The sequence below is a fragment of the Misgurnus anguillicaudatus genome, chromosome 16 (genome assembly GCF_027580225.2).
Source record: "Misgurnus anguillicaudatus chromosome 16, ASM2758022v2, whole genome shotgun sequence".
In the NCBI taxonomy this organism is placed as follows: domain Eukaryota; kingdom Metazoa; phylum Chordata; class Actinopteri; order Cypriniformes; family Cobitidae; genus Misgurnus; species Misgurnus anguillicaudatus.
The window spans coordinates 25728836-25748101 of record NC_073352.2 but is presented as its reverse complement, the minus strand read 5'-3'; the positions used below and the strand labels follow the sequence as shown (position 1 = coordinate 25748101).

General features: G+C 36.1%; 1 protein-coding gene across 1 annotated transcript in view; it reads right to left on the bottom strand.

Moving 5' to 3' along the window:
* Positions 1-1539: 1539 nt before the first annotated feature.
* Positions 1540-19266, bottom strand: part of ccdc88b (coiled-coil domain containing 88B) — a 29621-nt gene continuing 11894 nt past the window's right edge. The window contains exons 16-29 of the mRNA XM_055178461.2: positions 15826-16005; positions 15160-15500; positions 14022-14148; positions 12082-12444; positions 11392-11553; positions 10874-11151; positions 10220-10363; positions 8176-8362; positions 5936-6081; positions 5615-5728; positions 4102-4253; positions 2171-2458; positions 1858-1923; positions 1540-1749 (exon numbers count right to left, since the gene is read on the bottom strand). Coding sequence (XP_055034436.2) covers positions 1691-1749; positions 1858-1923; positions 2171-2458; positions 4102-4253; positions 5615-5728; positions 5936-6081; positions 8176-8362; positions 10220-10363; positions 10874-11151; positions 11392-11553; positions 12082-12444; positions 14022-14148; positions 15160-15500; positions 15826-16005 — 2607 coding nt within the window. The 3' untranslated portion in view covers positions 1540-1690. The remainder of the gene's footprint in view (positions 1750-1857; positions 1924-2170; positions 2459-4101; positions 4254-5614; positions 5729-5935; positions 6082-8175; positions 8363-10219; positions 10364-10873; positions 11152-11391; positions 11554-12081; positions 12445-14021; positions 14149-15159; positions 15501-15825; positions 16006-19266) is intronic.

Genomic DNA, 19266 nt, shown 5'->3' with positions numbered 1-19266 from the left:
CTTCGGATAGATCACCCTACAAAAACGTACCGTGGTGGTGGTATTATGGTACTACTTTCAAATCTAATGGTAATATATGCAGTAGCTTTTTAAACATATTTACATGCTTATATGGTCCTTCCAAAAATACTATAGTAGCTTTTGGTAATTTTTTTTTGCAGGTGTTGCAACCATATTTCTAAGAATGCCTGCAAAGTCTTGACATTGTATTTTCAACAAACGCCATGAATTTGAAAGGCAAAATCTTTGTATTTGTTTAAAGGCCATTTTTAAGAGGCAATCAGGCCTGAAATCTCAAAGAATAATCATTCACCTCTCAACTAAATGAAACCAACCCTCAGGGGTCCACTCATTTAAGTCCAAACTCTGCCAACTTCACCACTCTTTTTGTTAGTTTAACACTAAATCCTGAAAAAATGATGTTTTTGTGCTTTTGACTTATCTCGTGACGATAAATCCTTTTGCTGGCTTTGTCTGAATGCCGTATCTTTATGTCATTGTTTAAAATGTGGTGTACTGGATGACAATCTCTGATCCCAGTGAAGCGCTGCGCTCAGTGTATCATCAATCCATCGACAAAATGGTCTGCAGACTGATGCATTTTGATTAATGTTGCCATGACAACTGCATAATTCATGAATTGTATTAGCGTTGCATTTGTCGTTTTTGAGTTATGATTCACCCCAGCCAAGAATCGTCAAGATAGAAAAAAACTGCCCGCACCCACATTGTTTTAAGACCCCCATCATCTTCTCCCTCCGCTCTAAATGTCAAAGTATGTAAAGTGTCAGCTTCTTTCCAACAAGATGGCATGAATTAATCTGCTCTCATAAATATCTTGTTAGCATCTCTTTGTATAAGACACTCGCATGTCACCACTAAAACATCAACCACTGGACAATATACTGCCACATAGTGGTAAGTAATAGGAACTGGAGCTTGGGCCAACAAACAATACTTTGCAAGTCAAAAGGTCACCATCACCAGCTTTGTTGTTTTAGCAAAGTTTTAATGTGCATTCATATTTATTTTTCACTTTTTTAAACAGAAAATACAGGAAATATGTACACAAAATTAAAAACAAAACAATTTTCAGAACTAAATGTCTTCTTCAGGCATCGGTCAGTATTTAGTGTGACCTCTTTTGGCACATCTTGAGCTTTTTTGAGTCCTGAAGTCATTCGATTAGAATTAGAAATTAGGATTTAATTTTATTTAGGTTTAAGAGACGCAGTTGCCTACTATTGCTCAAGTGGAAGGGGAGTATACCCTAAATACTTGAAACTTCAGCTTATACTTTTATACTTTTTTTAATACTAAATACACATTTCCTGTATTTTCTGGTTGTATTCTAATAAAGAGACTTAGAAATAATTATATTATGATCACTATAACATGCAAAAACACCAAATCTAATGGTTGCATGGTGGCCTAAGACTTGCACAGTACCTTATATATATATATATACACACACACACACACACACACACACACACACACACACACACACACACACTCACTATGGAAATACAATACATATTTAATATAAATTCATTTATTTTTCACACTATGTAAATATGTTCCTGTGTCGATTGTCCTGTTTTATCATGACATATAAGATAATACAAAGTTTTATGGGTGTTGTGTATGTGTTACATCCTATAAAAATAATAAAATATACATTAACAACTTAAGATTTCTCTTGTTTTTGTTCTGAGTCTTGTGGCTTGTCAAAACTGGAGTGAAAATCTAAAGGAGATAAAGAGAAATATTATTATTTTTTTATTATAATATTATTTTTTTCACATGCAAAATGTAAAACCATTTATTTAATAACTGACAATTCTGATGACCGACCTTCAGCTCCCGATGACACACGACTAACATCCGAGTGCTCAGCCGAGATACTTTCCTCGCTCTCAACTAAAACAAACAATTGGAAAGGCATTTTATTTTGCATTCCTCTCCAAAGGGAAGTACAGTAATGAGCTGTCTTGAATATCTTTATACTCCTACTGCATGTCAACAATTTGTGTCTGCTTTCTTTGTCTTCTTAGGATTTTTAGAAGAAACATCTAAGAGTTTATGAGTTCCCCAAAGAAACTTTCAAATAGAAATTGACCATCACCAATCTGTCCATTTAGTTTATATTTTATATAATCTCCCTCACCTCTCCCCTCTTCACTGTCATGGCTGGGTGTAGGACTGCCGTCATGTTCCCACAGGGCTCCGGCTGTAGGTTGGGACGAGCGCAGGCGAATGCGAGGTTGTGCATGCTGGTCGCCGGGACTGAAGGACTGGGAAACACCTCTGCCCCTCCCAATAGCCCACCCGTGCCGGGAGCCCAGCTTGCGCCGACCAGACCGGAGATTCGCCTTTGATTGGTCTTCTGATTCAGCCTGGGCTGAAGCTCTTCTTAGTATACTTGGAGAAACTGGAGCACTGATGGGGTCATGCACTGTAGGATGAAATAGTGATAGATGCTTTATACTACATTTTAGATAATTATGGGTGAATCTTACAAAACCTGTCAAGGATACCTGCAAAGAAATCAAAGAAATTATATTTTTAATGTAGTCATAAAGACAATTTTAGATCAATGAAAGTTTTTTGTGACTATTGTTTAGGAGAATTGGAGATTTTTATATAAATATATTAAAGTAATAATCCAATTAAAGGAATATTCCATTTTCTTAAAAGAAAAATCCAGATAATTCACTCACCACCACGTCATCCAAAATGTTGATGTCTTTCTTTGTTCAGTCGAGAAGAAATTATGTTTTTTGAGGAAAACATTGCAAGACTTTTCTCATTTTAATGGACTTTAATAGAGCCCAACATTTAATACTTAACCCAACACTTAAGTTTTTTTCAACGGAGTTTCAAATGACTATAAACGATCCCAAACGAGGCATAAGGGTCTTATCTAGTGAAACGATTGTCATTTTTGACAAGAAAAAATAAAAAATTTCCACTTTTAAAGCACAACTTCTCGTCTAAATCCGGTCGTGATGCGCCAGCGTGACCCCACGCAATACGTCATGACGTCAAGAGGTCACAGAGGACGAACGCGAAACTCCGCCCCAGTGTTTACAAGTGTGTTGAAAGAGGACCGTTCCTACGTTGTTGTATGTAAACTGATACTAATTAATGTCTTTGTGTAAGTGTATTGTTTACAATGTCTGCAAATTTGCATTTTATATATGTAACACGTGACCTCCCTACGTCACCACGCATTTATGTTAGGTCGCGCTGGACCGGACCTAGACGAAAAGCTGTGGTCCAAAAGTGCACATTTTCCATTTTTCCTGTCAAAAATGAAAATCGTTTCGCTAGACAAGACCCTTATGCCTCGTTTGGGATCGTTTATAGTCTTTTGAAACTCCGTTGAAAAAAACTGTTAAGTATTAAATGGTGGGCTCTATTAAAGTCCATTAAAATAAGAAAAATCCTGGAATGTTTTCCTCAAAAAACATAATTTCTTCTCGACTGAACAAAGAAAGACATCAACATTTTGGATGACATGGTGGTGAGTAAATTATCTGGATTTTTCTTTTAAGAAAATGAAATATTCCTTTAAGTTTACAAAAATAAAATAAATAAATAAAACTGTTACAATGCAAAAATATATTTATGCGGTATTATTATGGTAATATTTTAGTGAGAAATATGATGATGAATTGTACACACAAAAACATTTATGTGTAAAATATATTTTTCTTGCTTAGAGTCTTGTTGGTGTTGGGTAAAACCGTAATGATTTATATTCTCAGAAAATGTAATGCACAATAAGCGCTGATACCCTCTTCAGTATTTATATCCTACACATTGTATACAATCAGCACAATATTAATCTGATCTCCAGATTTCATTGCATTTCTCCCTCACATAAACACAAAATTAATGGTTGTGGTCCAAGAAGGAAAAGGCATAATAGGGTGAAGTAAGAGCATCATTCATTGTTATGGGCTTTGGGGGACCTGTTTGTGTTTTACAGAGTCCAGGGAACCCTGCAGTCTTAACTTATTGGCACTCTCTTTCACTCTGTGCCGTAATATGTCTAATATTATTACACAAGCCACACAGATCTGCAGCTCTCACCGGACAACGGAGTCGGAGAACCGGGCGGTCCGTCCACGGCATCCGCGAGGTTCTCTATACTGCCAGCAGCGACAAAGAGAGCTCGACCCTCTTTGCTTCCACCTTTTGGCTTTATCAGCTTCTTCATGCGGTCCGCTATCCAGTTCGACTTCCTGCGGACACGAGACAGTTAAAGTGATTGAAGTTGCACATTTTGCTTTGCTAAGAAACAGTGGGGAGTTGCTGGTAAGTTTTTGGAAGAATGTAGATCACAGAAATCACAAAATATTTCAGAAGCAGAAATAGCTATAAGGACTTTTCCTTGATAACTGCAAGCTGCTTCTAGTACAGCAAGGCACATAATAACAAATTGAAGAATAACATTTAAAAACAATATAATATGTAGACTGTATACAGCTGTCACTGGGGCAGTACCCTTTAAAAAAGTGCCAATAGGTACTATTAGGTACAAATATGTATACATTTGGTACCAATATGAGGAACTCTTTAAAGGTGCAGTGTATAAATTTTAGCGGCATCTAGTGGTGAAGTTGCGAATTGCAACCAACGGCTCAGTCCACTGCTCACCCCTCGCTTTTAAAACAAAGAGAAGCTATGATAGCTGCCACCGGACAAACATGTCATCGTCGGAGACAACTTAGTAAAAAAGTTTGTCCGTTAAGGGCTTCTGTAGAAACATGGCGGGCCAAAATGGCGACTTCCATGTAAGGGGACCCTCTGTGTATGTAGATAAAACACCTCATTCTAATGTAATAAACACATAATGGTTCATTATGAAAGGTCTTTATACACTCCTGATAATATTGTTTTAAATATTATTTTGCATTTCTGTCAAGAGATCCTTTTAAAAATTACACACTGCACCTTTAAAGCCAAAGCTGTACTTTTTGAAAGGGTACACTGAAAAAAATGTACTCAATTTTTTATGGTTATTGGTCGCAATCAATTTATTTAAGCCACACTTAAACAAAAGTTTTGTTTTTATAATTTTTTTGTTTAAATGTAGCTTAAATCAATTGACTGCGACCACCTACCCAAATTGAATTGAAGTAAATTGAATGAATCATTGCCCCAGTGACAGCTGAGGTATATATATTTAGATTTTTTTTGTACAGAGGACATTCATATTTATAGATGCTATATACACCTGTGCAAGGGGTAATATAACGTGAAACCGAATGTCAAGGTTGGATATAAAATACATTTATTTACTTTCTCTACTTGGGTCATAACCGACTCTGTCATAACCGATAGCTACAGGCGGAGAGCTATGAATAGCTTTTTTCATCGTAGCTATTATTATCGAGACTAATGTTTCTTATAAATCAATCGTAATTAGACATCACAGAGATATAGACCTCTACCTATATAAAGAATTGAATGACATTGATGTGCTATTAGCCCATAAACTAGGTGGGCTATGAGAGGACGGAGGATTTCTGGACCCCTTTAATTTAAACACTGAGGGAATAGTGAACGGTCTGCTAGGGGCAGATGTTAAAGGATGACTAACTTTGGTTGTTTGGGTGTACACATGCCGGGCAGACCGGGCTCCAGAACTCGATACTGATCCATTATCTTCTCCACCAGCTTCTGCTTCTCTCTGCGCAGTTCATTGAGCTTATCACTGGGGTGGACAGATGAGAGATGAAGGTTATTCACTGATCCTGGTGGTCGTCTGTTGCTTTACAGATAATCGATCATTATTGTAAGATAGTACATTGATGCGCTAGGTGTAAATCGTTATTTTTTGGTCAGTTATCACAACTACTGGTTTTAAATTGTATGCAGGACAGTGCATTGCGTGTTAAAGTGTGTTTGTATGGGTTTGTACAGGTATTCTCTCTGCTGGTTGTGATGTTGGTCTCTGCTCTCCAAACTGCTCTCAAGCAAAGCTTTGTTCTCTTTGGCTAGATTCTGGTTCTGCTCTACTAGATGTCGGTTCTCCTCTTCCATGTTTGCCTTCAATTGGGTAAGGAGCTGTAAAACACATGCACACGATTACATAATAGGGACACAGAGATACATAATAAAGCTGTGCTTATTAAAATAATGAAAAGGAATCACAACGATGTTGCTAAAATGTAACTCTAAAACACAGAGTGGGGTTTAGCATTTAGCATATAGATGAACATTATATTATTTGCAATATTAAAGACATAAATTGAGGGAAATTTTGGGGATACATTTTACGTTGATGGTCCCTATTTACATTTTGTTGACCAAAAGTAATATTCAGGGTTCCCACACCTTGGCTAACTTCAAATTCAAGGACCTTTCAAGGACTTTCCAGGTCCAATACCCCCAAATTCAAGGGGTAAATGTGGGGACATTGTGTTATATTTTAAGATACATTGTTACAGTTCCCTTTTGAGGGAACTCGCGCTGCGTCACTGCGATGACACTTTTGGGACGCCTCCAAGGCTAAGTGCGTCTGAATGTTAATTTCAACCAATGGTGAGGCTTAACGACAAAGACAGGGTGACACGGGAGCCAGGAAGTATATCGCTATCTGAAATATTGCCAAAGACGGCGTTACAGAGACGCAGGAAGTATGGCTAGGGAGATGCAGCGCCCCGTTCCCTTCTCAGGAAACAACAGTTACATACGTAACCAAACGCGTTTTGTCAAACACAACTATGCAAAAAGCATTTTGGTATGACATTAGCATACAGAAGATATAAGCATTTAAGACGAACAGTTTAGCATGTGTGCTTAAAAAGTTTAGAATTTTTATGATATTATCTTACACTACACAGGGAATAATATGGATTTTTTTCAAATTTTTTTTTGCATAAAATAGATTCAAGCACTTTCAATGACCTGTATCTATGTATGTATATTTTCAAAAACTTCCCAGGGCCTTGACATTTTTTCCTCCAGATTCACAAACTTTCAAGGATTTCAAGGAGCTGTGGGAACCCTTTACATTGTACATACACTGGGATGGTACCTTTTAGAAAGGTCCTACTATCCAATATTTGTGACCCTATACCACAAACCCAGTCATAAAGATACATTTTTTAATTAAGATGTATACATCATCTGAAAGCTGAATCAATAAGCTTTCCATTGATGGTTGGTTTGTTAGGATATGACAATATTTGAAAACTATTTGAAAATCTGGAATCTGAGGGTGCATAAAATCTAAATATTGAGAAAATGGCCTCTAAAGTTGTCTAAATCAAGTCCTTAGCAACACTTATTACTAATGATAAATACATTTTATATATTTACGAAAATATAAAAAAAATCTTCATGGAATATGATCTTTACTTAAAGGTGGGGTGCGTGATCTCTGAAAGCCAATGTTGATATTTGAAATCACCTAAACAAACACGCCCCGACCCCAATAGAATCTGGACCTTCTTTTGATAGACCCGTCCCCACACATGAGCAACCCAGGCAATGATGTCGGTAAGTAGACACGCCCTTTACTGCTGATTGGCTACAAGTGCACCCTGCCTTTAATATCCTAATGATTTTTGGTATTAAAATAGTATAATTTTGACCCATGAATCAATGTATTATTGGCTATTGCTAAAAATATACCTTATGTGACTTATGACTGGTTTTGTGGTCCAGGGTCATATTTAGGTACAAATATGTACCTCTAAGGTACTAATATGCACTCTTTAGGTACAAAGGTGTAGTTTTTAGAAGGGTACCTCCTCAGTGACAGCTGAGAGTGTACATGTCAACAAATTCTCATTGGTGTATTAGTAGACTGTAGGTATGGTATGGTTAGAGAAGAATAAGTTGACGGGTTTTCCAAATAGAATAACAAAATAATAAAGTAATATTAAATTTTGATTACATGAATTTGTTTGCTTTAATGACAGTATGCTCTAAGGCTGGCATGAACTGTACAAGTTTGTGCAAAACCTTTTTTTAACAACTTTTCTTTATTTTAAATTAAACAATTTAATCTGCTCTGTAGGCTACTTATAATCTGCAGAGTGACAATAAAGTTTTATCTAATCTAAAAATGCACTTTTCATACTCAGATTCCAAGACCTGCTGTATTTATTTTATATTAAAACTAAAGTGCCTTCTGTGTAAATGTTGTCATACCTGGGACTGGCTGCTCAGACGAACATTGTTAAGGTCCAGCTGTTGGTTCTGTTCTTTAAGTGTATTGAGTTCTCCCTCCAGTTTGGTTCGTTCAAGCTGAGCGGCGCTCATCTCTGCCCGCAGAACCGAACTCTGAGCCAACAGCTCCGACTGTAGCTGAATCCACTCTTTCTGTAGGCTCTGGTATCTACAGGTAATAAATTAAAATAAATCACAATCAATAAATCCATCTGGGTAAATCTCATTAAGCCTGTTAAGAACATATCCAGGTCATATTTTTTTTACAGAAATCCAAAGAAAAACAAATAAACAATATACATATAGAATATGTATATTTTAATAGTCTTAACAAGCATTTACTATATTTATAAATAATGATAAGAAATCATAATAATACATTGCTTGTGATTTTTCTCGTTTTGTAGTTTAGGCGTTTTACACTTTTTTGTCAGCCGAACACCCTTGACCTAAATTATTTACTTGAAGTCCCACCTGAGATTTAAAGTTATTATTTCAATAATACAGTATAATAGCAAATTTGCATGTTTAACTTAAAAAGAATTAAAAAAAAAAATTTTTAAAGTTTTTTTATCAATAGTATTATTGTTATTTTTAGCAAGGTTTTTATCAAAAATGTTACGGTTATTATTATAAGTGCTGTGCAAAGATTAATCGCGATTAATCGCATACAAATAAAAGTTATTTATTTATTTATTTATTTAATATTATATATAAACAATATATAAATAATTGCTTTATTAATTAATTACATTTAAACACAGACACGTACACTAATAATAATAATAATACTTACACACAGCACAGACACATATATTATGCAAAATGCACTTTAATTTTGTATGCGATTAATTACAATTAATCTTTGCCCAGCACTAATTATTAAGGTGTTATTATTATTAAAAGTTTTTATCAATTGTAGTATTGTTATTATTATTAAAGTTTTCATCAACTAGTAGTATTGTTATTATTATTAAAAGTTTTTATCAATTGTAGTATTGTTATTTTTATTAAAGTTTTTATCAACTAGTAGTATTGTTTTCATTATTAAAGTTTTTATCAACAGTATTGCTGTTATTATAATTAAAGTTTTATTAATAGTATTATTGTTATTATTATTATTAAAGTTTTTTAATAGTATTATTGTTATTATTATTAAAATTTTAATCAGCTAGTAGTATTGTTATGATTATTAAAGATTTTATTAACTAGTGGTATTGTTATCATAATTAAAGTTTTATCAACTAGTAATATTATTGTTATTATAGTTTTAACCAATAGTAGTATTGTTATCATTATTCAAATTTTTACCAATAGTAGTATTGTTATTATTATTATTAAAATTTTCATAAATAGTATTGTTGTTATTACCTGTTATTTTCTTTAATTGATACATAAAATATTATATCCATTTGTCCATTTTTTTTATATATTGTAGTGTTATGTATGGTCACAAGACATTTAGATTAAGCAAATAAAATATATATTTTTTCAAAACTCAGGATTTGTACAAACTAATCTTAAACTTACCTGGCTAACCAACTAAACCGGCTTCATAGTATAGGCCCCTAGTCTAAGTGATTGGATGTAATTGTAAAATAGGCCTTATAAAACTTCTTATTTGCAAAATATATAACTTTATAATTTAGATAAAAATGAAATCCTGGAACATGTTTTTATGAGATTTAATCTCACAGTCTCGCAGTGAATCTATTCAGCCAATCATCTAAACAACATCAGATCAAAGCACCAATCCAAAACACAACAAACTTAACATGCCGAATAAATGTATTCTGCCTCCTACTGAATCTGCGAGGTAAAATCTTTCCTTTCATCCCGTTCGCCAAAAGTAACAAGCTTTACAAACAGAGGCTGTCACTCCATGGCAACAGCTGTGACTCATACTGGTGTGAAACTTTGGTTGGGCGTACGATTACCGCACTTGACATCCTCTTTTCTGTGAATTTGCTTGTCTGTGTAACTTCAACCCGCTGTTGTGGTCACTTCAGTGTCGGCGACTTCTCACCTTTCATTGTCCATTCTCAGTCTCTCCAGCTCTTTCTCGCTCTCCAACTGCCCCTGTGTCAGTCTCTCCATTTTCTCTCTCTCCACGCGCATCGATTCTTCAGCCTCCTCCAGCTGAGCCTTTCGATCTAACAGCTTCTTGTATCTAGACGGGCACAGTATTTACAGCATTTTACAAGCTTGAACTGAAAGGTCATTTGCTATATAATAAATTAAGAGATTATTTATTAAATGTACAGGGTGTTAAACTGACATACTTAATAATAAGTGTACAGGCCTACTTTTATGTGGACACTCTACGTATACATTTGCATTGCTTTAATCCTTTTATATGTCACTTTAAAGACCCTCCCTGTGAAATCCATTACTGTTTTCTTTATAAAATCTAAAGAACATTCTGTGAAAATATGATATTTTTAATATTGACTGAGTAACATCATGTCAAAGATTGAAATCAATGAATAAAAATCAAACTTTGATTATGAGACTTTAGCCTGGAATTCACAGGCAGGGCCTTTTAATGCTTAATGCCCAAATGCAAGCGAATTCCCACAGCCATGTCCTAACATCTAATAAAAAGCAATGAAATTAAAAGCTCAACAAGCCTATGTGAGTCATGGTCTCCTCTTTAAACTCTCTGGTGAATGATCTGTACCTGACCTCGACGTCTTTATATTGAGCTTCCAGATTGCGACTGCTGCTTTTCAGCTGACTGTGTTTAACCAGCAACTCTTCAAGCTCCGCCTCCTGTCTCTGCTGTAGAGCTGTCAGTCTGTCGTGGTCCCGCCTTAAAGCCTCCAGACGCATGACCGCCTCCTCCTTCTCCTTCAGCCACACCCTCGATTCCGTCTCCAGAGCCGCGCAGCGAAGTTCGCTCTCGCTGCAACGCGCCTGCACCGACGCATACTCGGAGCTCAGGGACGCTTGTTCCACCTGCTCGAGAGGAAAAGGAAACGATATAATGAAAGAGTGCGGTCGAACAGCAAAATGTTAATAAAGAGCCTGAAATGCCTGTATCATTTCAAGCGAAACGGCATAATTGAAATCCATGCGCGTCCACCCACTGTAAAACTAATTCAGATTTAAACAAATGTCAGCTTTGAAAATACATTGGCCTTTAGCTCAGCGTCAAGGGTCCATTTTCAGCAACCCGGCACTCAATCATGCACTCACCTGTAGTTTGGTGTTGAGGGCCTGTAATTTAACACCGTTTTCTTGCAGCGAGATGGAGTGACGCTGCAGGGCGTCCAACTGCTCTCTGAGCTGAGCGCAGGCTGACTGAGACTGAGTCAACTGCGCTAACAAAACCTCTCGTTCACGCTGCAGCATTGCATTCTGGGATACAATCAGATGCAGAATTAGGCATGTATAGCAGGCAAATCAGTTAATATCAACTCTTTGGAAGGCCTTAACAATGTTGAATTTAAAGGTGCAGTGTGTAATTTTTAGAAGGATCTCTTGACAGAAATGCAAAATAATATACAAAACTAAATTATCAAGACCTTTCATAATGAACCGTTATATGTTTAATGCCTTAGAATGAGACGTTTTATCTACATACACAGAGGGTCCCCTTACATGGAAGCCGCCATTTTGTGCAGCCATGTTTCTACAGAAGCCCTTAACGGACAAACTTTTTTACTAATTTGTCTCCAATGATGACATGTTTGTCCGGTGGCGGCTACCATAGCTTCTATATGTGTTTCAAAAGCAAGAGGGGACTGAGCCGTTGGTTGCAATTCACAACCTCACCACTAGATGCCGCTAAAATTTACACACTGCACCTTTAAGTCGTTGGGTGGGTCTGAAAATGTAATGACATTTAATTTGGTATAATTATTATTATTATGCATATTATCTCACCTCCCTCTCTATATTTATCAGTCTGTGACTCAAAGCCTCCTGGCTTCCTGCCGTTGTATGAGGTTGTTTGTTCTCTGTGTCTTCGAGACAGCCTGTAGAGTCGGAGACCTGGTTGAGGTTAACCTTATCTACAGTTTTGACAGTGGTCTCCTGTGGGCCGGCTGTCAGCTGCAAAGACTGTGTGTCTGATACAGACGTTTTTATCTGCTGTGGGTCACAGGGCGACAAAGTGGCATCCGAAGCAGATTGGTGCTGTTGCGTAGCTGCCGTTTCAAGTTTGCTCTGCAACTCTTCAATTGTGCATCTCAGCTGTGCGACTTGACCGGACAATTCTTCGGTCTGGGCCTTTTCATTGGCCAGTTCCTGGTTTTAAGGGGGATTATAATTAGGGTTTATTTAAATATTTTAATTGGGTTTGATCAGAACCAACCTTTATAAAACTTAAAGCTTACATAATACACGCTGTTTTTTTCATTTCTGATGTTAATCTGGAGTACCTATAGAGTAGTATTACATCCTTTATATCTCCAAAGAGTCTTTAGTTTAATCAGATTTATAAAAGAAAGATTAGCTTTACCGATTCTTTCCGATAACGCACGAAAAAATGAAGAAGGAGGAGTTACTACCGCGGGAGGAGCGAGTACGAGTCATTCAATACTATACAACACGGTTTAACTTATGATTCACTACATGTTTGTGTCATTTATATAATATGCACGCGCCTATTTCTAACATAAGACATAAGTCTTACTGCATGCAACTCATGACCGGTTGGGAATTTTCAATGAAATCCAGCGCATCAAACACACATAATAAGTTTATAATAAGGTCATAATAAGGCTGGCTTTCTTCTCCTTACATCCAAAAACACACTGCTTTTTTCGTGCCATTGTTGAATTTTGAAATTAAACAAAGCTGTGTCGCGTGATGTGATGTTTGTAAGTTCTAGCGTCTCCCGCTGATTGATGGGTGGACGGGGTTTTCCGGGGGAAGTGCCTATATAAAGAAGTGATATGTATAGAAACCCCTGTAACGTCAGCTGGACCCGTAATCAAAAAAAAAAACTTTCCGAAACTTGTACGAACCCTGGCAAAGTGCATTTGGCACAGAAATACTCTGTAACACGCCCAACTGCTTTTTTGACACTTTGCCTATGTTTAGCATGAGGAAACAACTCTATAACTGTGTTACTAATTCAGAATGCATGAAATACCATTGAACCACCCCTTTAAGTAATCGCAAGTTTCATCTTAACCTTTGAAGCGGTCATATCAGCACGGCACTACCCCTATGTCCTAATATGTACCATTTAGGTACAGATATTTATATATTTGGTACTAATATGTACATTTGAGGTACTATTATGCATTGTTTGGTAGCAGTATGAGGTACTAATATGGTGCAAAGATGTACTTTTTGAAAGAGTACTGCCCCATTGACAGCTATGGACCATTTATTGACCATTTTCCTGACAGTGCATGTATTAAATAGTTCCTGTCATCATAAATCCAAGGATTTTTCAGTCCAGCTTTAATAAATTGTCTTTTTGGACTGAGGTGGACAACTTGATTAAGCTTTGAAACGTTACAGTAGGTTTTCAAAGTACAATGATTTCTTTAATTCATAAAATATCACGCAAAATAATGTCTTATTACACGGTCCCTTTAAAAGTCAAGATCTAGAGCGCAGTTGCATAAGGAGCTCAAGTAATTGAGTTCAGCATTTCCGTCTAAGAGAACAACTAGAAAACAATTACGAGTTGAAAAAAAAAGATTAAAAGTGGCTCACTTTGCCGGATCTCGGCTCGGTGGGACTTTAATTTTACAACTAAATTGCAAAATAAAGCATGTGGTGAATTGTGGCGCACTAAAGGATTAATTCAAAGACTCGACGCCTTTATCTTCCAGACCTCACGTACACACAGCGAGCACTGCACAAACCTTAGTCAGAGAGTCGATCTGGGCCTTGCGTTCAGCATTGGATGCACTGAGCTCCTGATTTTCCTTTTGCAGCTCCTCTAATTGTGCGCATGTATCTTTCAACTGAGAAAGCTCCTGACATATTCGCCTGTGGACAGATGGCAGATGTGAAAGATACAGCAAAACATGTGTAGTGCTCTCTAAAATTGGTAGTGGACGCAAAAATTAATATTTTGTCATTTGTTCAGCCCTGTGCCTTTACGACCCAGTATTATTATCCAAAATAATAACAGGTTTGGAACAGAATGAGGGTGAGTACATGGTATTTAAAGGGACACTCCACTTGTTTTGAAAATAGGCTCATTTTCCAGCTGCCCTAGAGTTAAACATTTGATTTTTACCGCTTTGGAATCCATTCAGCTGATCTCCGAGTCTGGCGGTACCACTTTTAGCATAGCTTAGCATAATGCATTGAATCTGATTAGACCATTAGCATTGCGCTAAAAAATAATCAAAGAGTTTCAAAATTTTTCTTATTTAAAACTTGACTCTTCTGTAGTTACATCGTGTACTAAGACCGACAGAAAATTAAAAGTTGCAATTTTCTAGGCCGATATGGCTAGGAACTATACTCTCATTCTGGCGTAATAATCAATGACTTTGCTGCCGTAACATGGCTGCAGCAGGCGCAATGATATTATGCAGCGCCTGAAAGTAGTCCCATTGGTAACTTTTTATATAGCAAGGGACTATTTTTGGGCACTGCATAATATCATTGCGCCTCCTGCAGCCATGTTACGGCAGCAAAGTCCTTGATTATTACGCCAGAATGAGAATATAGTTCCTAGCCATATCGGCCTAGAAAATCTCAACTTTAAATTTTCCGTCAGTCTTAGTACACGATGTAAGAGTCAAGTTTTAAATAGTAAAAATATCAAAACATTTTTGTTTATTTTTTAGCGCAATGCTAATGGTCTAATCAGATTCAATGAATTATGCTAAGCTATGCTAAAAGTGGTACCGCCAGACCTGGAGATCGACTGAATGGATTCCAAAACGGTAAAAATCAAATGTTTAACTCTAGGGGAGCTGGAAAATTAGCCTATTTTCAAAAAAAGTGGAGTGTCCCTTTAAGGACAGTTCAGCTGTATATCTATACCTGTTTTGTGCCTCTAGACTGCAGGCTCTTTGGTTACCGTGCTCCAAGGCAGACGTTGTGCTTTCCAACTGCTGTCTGAGTCTGGCCATCTCTCTTTCTCTTTGCCTTTGCTCGCGCCGTTGCACGTCCATCTCCGCCTGACACGCCTCCTTCTCATGCTCCAATCGCGTGACTTCCAAAAGAGCTTCTTCCCGTCCCCTAGTCAGAGACTCAGCCTCCAGGCTGGAATCCCGGAGTTCGGCTTCTAACTCTTCCTCGCGACGCCTGGCAGACTCCAAACTTCTCCCCAATCTTTCAAGTTCAGACTTTAGGTTTTGGTTGGTCAGCTCCAACATATCACCCTATGAGAAAACACTTTAGTAATCCAACATCCAAAAGAAAACCCAGCTAAATAAATTTTTTATTTTACAGTACTACATAAAATAATGTAATGCACATTCTATGAAAATATAACATTGACATAAGTAAGGCCATGTCAAAGCTGACAACAAAAAAACACAAGCCAATTTGAAACATCATTTATGTCTATAACTGTAATATCTCTGTGATACAATTGTGGTTTTTAATATTCAGTCATTGCTACAGCATATTTTAAGGCAGGCCTCATTAATCATGCTTCACCAGGCATGCAATTCAGATCTTGTGTTGTACAGGGACAAGCCTCACTTTGCGTACTGCTGCTCTGAGCGAGTCTATGGTGGCTTTAAGCGTCTCTCGCTCTCTTTCCAGGGCGGCTCTGTCTCCCTCTAATTGAGCGATCACTGCGGCCTCCATCTTCTGAAGCTCCACCTGACTCCGTAGACGCATTAGTTCCTCTTCCTGCTGCATGGACTCGCCCTGCAGCCCCTGACAAATAAACACAGTAAGCAGTCATTTAGCAGACGCTTTACACAAAGCAATTTACCATGCAGAGTCCCACTGCAACGATCTCAGGTTAAGCGGCATGCTCAAGGGCACAATGGTGATAGTTCGATCCTTGTGGGAATTCACCTACAACAGTTACAAGCTCAGCTATGCCACAGCTGTCCTTGTATGAAGATGGATGTGTATGTGGATGTGTATGCAGTGAGCACATTTGAATGTAAAAATGATTTAAAGCTGCAATTCGTAACTTTTGTCTTTTTATCGCCATCTCTGTTCGAAACATAAAATTGCAGGTCTTGTAACATACTTTTCTTTGTGTTATTAAGTCAAATGATAAAACTACCGCAAAAACATTCTTAGTATTTTTGTCTTGTTTTCAATAAAAATATCCAAAAAATTCTTAAATTAAGATGCTTTTCTTGATGAGCAAAACGTCCCAAGAAAATAAGTCTAGTTTTTAGACCAAAAATATCAAATTTAAGTTTGTGCATAAAACAAGCAAAAAAAAAAATCAGCCAATGGGGTAAGCAAATTTTTCTTGAATTTTTCTTGAATTTAGTGTTTAAGAAAAATATTTAAGATTTTTTTTCTTACCCCATTGGAAGATTTTTTTTGGTTGTTTTATGCACAAAATCACTTAAATTTGATATTTTTGGTCTAAAAAATAAACTTATTTTCTTGAGTCGTTTTGCTCATCAAGAAAAAGTATCTTAATCTAAGAATTTTTAGATATTTTTACTGAAAACAAGACAAAAAATACTAAGAAAATGTTTTCTTGAAAATTATTTTTTGCAGTGTACAAAAAAAATTCTGTTTCAAACCTGTTATTATTAAATTCTTAAATTAAGATGCTTTTTCTTGATGAGCAAAACGACCCAAGAAAATAAGTCTAGTTTTTAGACCAAAAATATTAAATGTAAGTGATTTTGTGCATAAAAAAGCAAAAAAAATCTGCCAATGGGGTAAGCAAAAAAATCTTGAAAATTTTTCTTAAACACTAAATTCAAGAAAAATTCAAGAAAAATTTTCTTACCCCATTGGCTGATTTTTGTGCTTGTTTTATGCATAAAATCACTTAAATTTGAAATTTTTGGGTCATCTTGCTCATCAAGAAAAAGCATCCCAATCTAAGAATTCCCAGATATTTTTACTGAAAACAAGACAAAATACTAAGACATTTTTTTCTTGAAAATCAAATATTTTCAAATATGAAATATGACTTACTTTCTTAGTATTTTTGGCTTGTTTTCAGTAAAAAAATCTAAAAACTCTTGAATTAAGATGTATTTTCTTGTGGAGCAAAATGACGTAGGAAAATAAGTATAGTTTTTAGACAAAAATATAAACTTTAAGTAAATCAGTGCTTAAAACAAGCAAAAAATCTGCCAATGGAAAAAAAATCTTCTTGAATTAATTGTTTATGAAAAAAGTAAACTTATTTCAAGATCATTTTTCTTATTTCATTGGCAGATGTTTTTGTTTGTTTTAAGCACTAATTTACTCAAATTTTATATTTTTGGTCTAAAAACTAGACTTGTTTTCCTAGGACATTTTGCTCACCAAGAAAATACATCTTAATTTACTGAAAATAAGACAAAAATACTAAGTAAGAAAGTCATTTTTTGCAGTGTGACAGCCCAAATGATAAATTATTATTACAAGTTAACCATTGTGAATACACTGTAAGAATTTTTTTGTCAAAATATGTACCCCAGTTGTCACTGGGGAAGTGCCCTTTCAAAACGTGTACCTCAAGCCTGGAGTATAGTCTGTTTTTATCTGTACACAAACGTACATGCATGGTCAACACCCAGCCTTGCAAAGTGCATGGCGACAAAATGCCTCTCCTGGAATACATACTGCATTTTCCTGTAGGCACATGCGCAACCTATGTGTACAATGTTTGCAGTGTTTCAAAAATCTGCCGGTGCATGTACAGTACGCACACACTCTTCTTTAACTTCTTGCTACGGCTGCACGAATCCTAATATGATCGTACCATGGCTGCAGGAGGTGCAATGATATTACGCAGTGCCTGAAAATAGTCCCCTGCTATTGAAAGTTACCAAGGGGACCACTTTCAGGCGTTGTGTAATATCAGCCATGTTACAGCAGCAAAGTCCTTGATTATTACGAATGAGAGTATAGTTCCTAGTCATATTGGCCTAGATAATCACACCTTAATTTTACGTCTGTCTTTGTACACGATGTAACTACAGAAGAGTCAAGTTTTAAATAGGAAAAATATCAAAACTCTTTGGTTGTTTTTTTTTAGCGTGATGCTAATGGTATAATCAGATTCAATGGATTGTGCTAAGCTATGCTAAAAGTGGTAGCGCCACACTGCAAAAAATTATTTTCAAGAAAACATTTTTTTTATTTTTGTCTTGTTTTCAGTAAAAATGTCTAAAAATTCTTAAATTAAGATGCTTTTTCTTGATAAGCAAAACAACCCAATAAAATGAGTCTAGTTTCTAGACCAAAAATATTAAATTTAAGTGATTTTGTGCACAAAACAAGCAAAAAAAATCTGCCAATGGGGTAAGCAAAAAAATCTTGAACATTTTTCTTAAACGCTAAATTCAAGAAAAATTCGCTTACCCCATTGGGCAGATTTTTTTGCTTGTTTTATGCACAAAATCACTTAAATTTGATATTTTTGGTCTAAAAACTAGACTTATTTTCTTGGGTCGTTTCTCACCCAATTGGCAGATAATTTTGCTTGATTTAAGGACAATTTCACTTAAATTGTATATTGTTTGTCTTAAAACTAGACTTATTTACTAAGGTCATTTTGCACATCAAGATAGGGCATCTTGATTTGAGAATTTTTTGATGTTTCCGCTGAAAACAAGACAAAAATACTAAGTAAGAAATTCATTTTTTGCAGTGCTGCCTCCTAAGATGTCTAGTTTTAGCCAGCATTAGGTAACTAAACATTTATCCTTTATGCAAGGTTAATTATTTTACTGAATATAAGAAAGTATTCATAAAAAAGTTTAATGAATATTTGTGTGTGCAATGTATTTGTATATTTATTGGCATAACACACTATTACTAAAGTAACGTTTATGTGGCACACCAAGTTGCATAGCCTACATAGTTGAGCTGCTTACTTAACAGACACCTGTCTATGCTGGCATTGGGGAACTCTTTAGGTTGCAGTAACAATACTGAATGTTTCTCGTAATTGCTAATGGCAGGTCTCCTCTTTTTTTATTTGGTGAGTTGCCATTATCGACT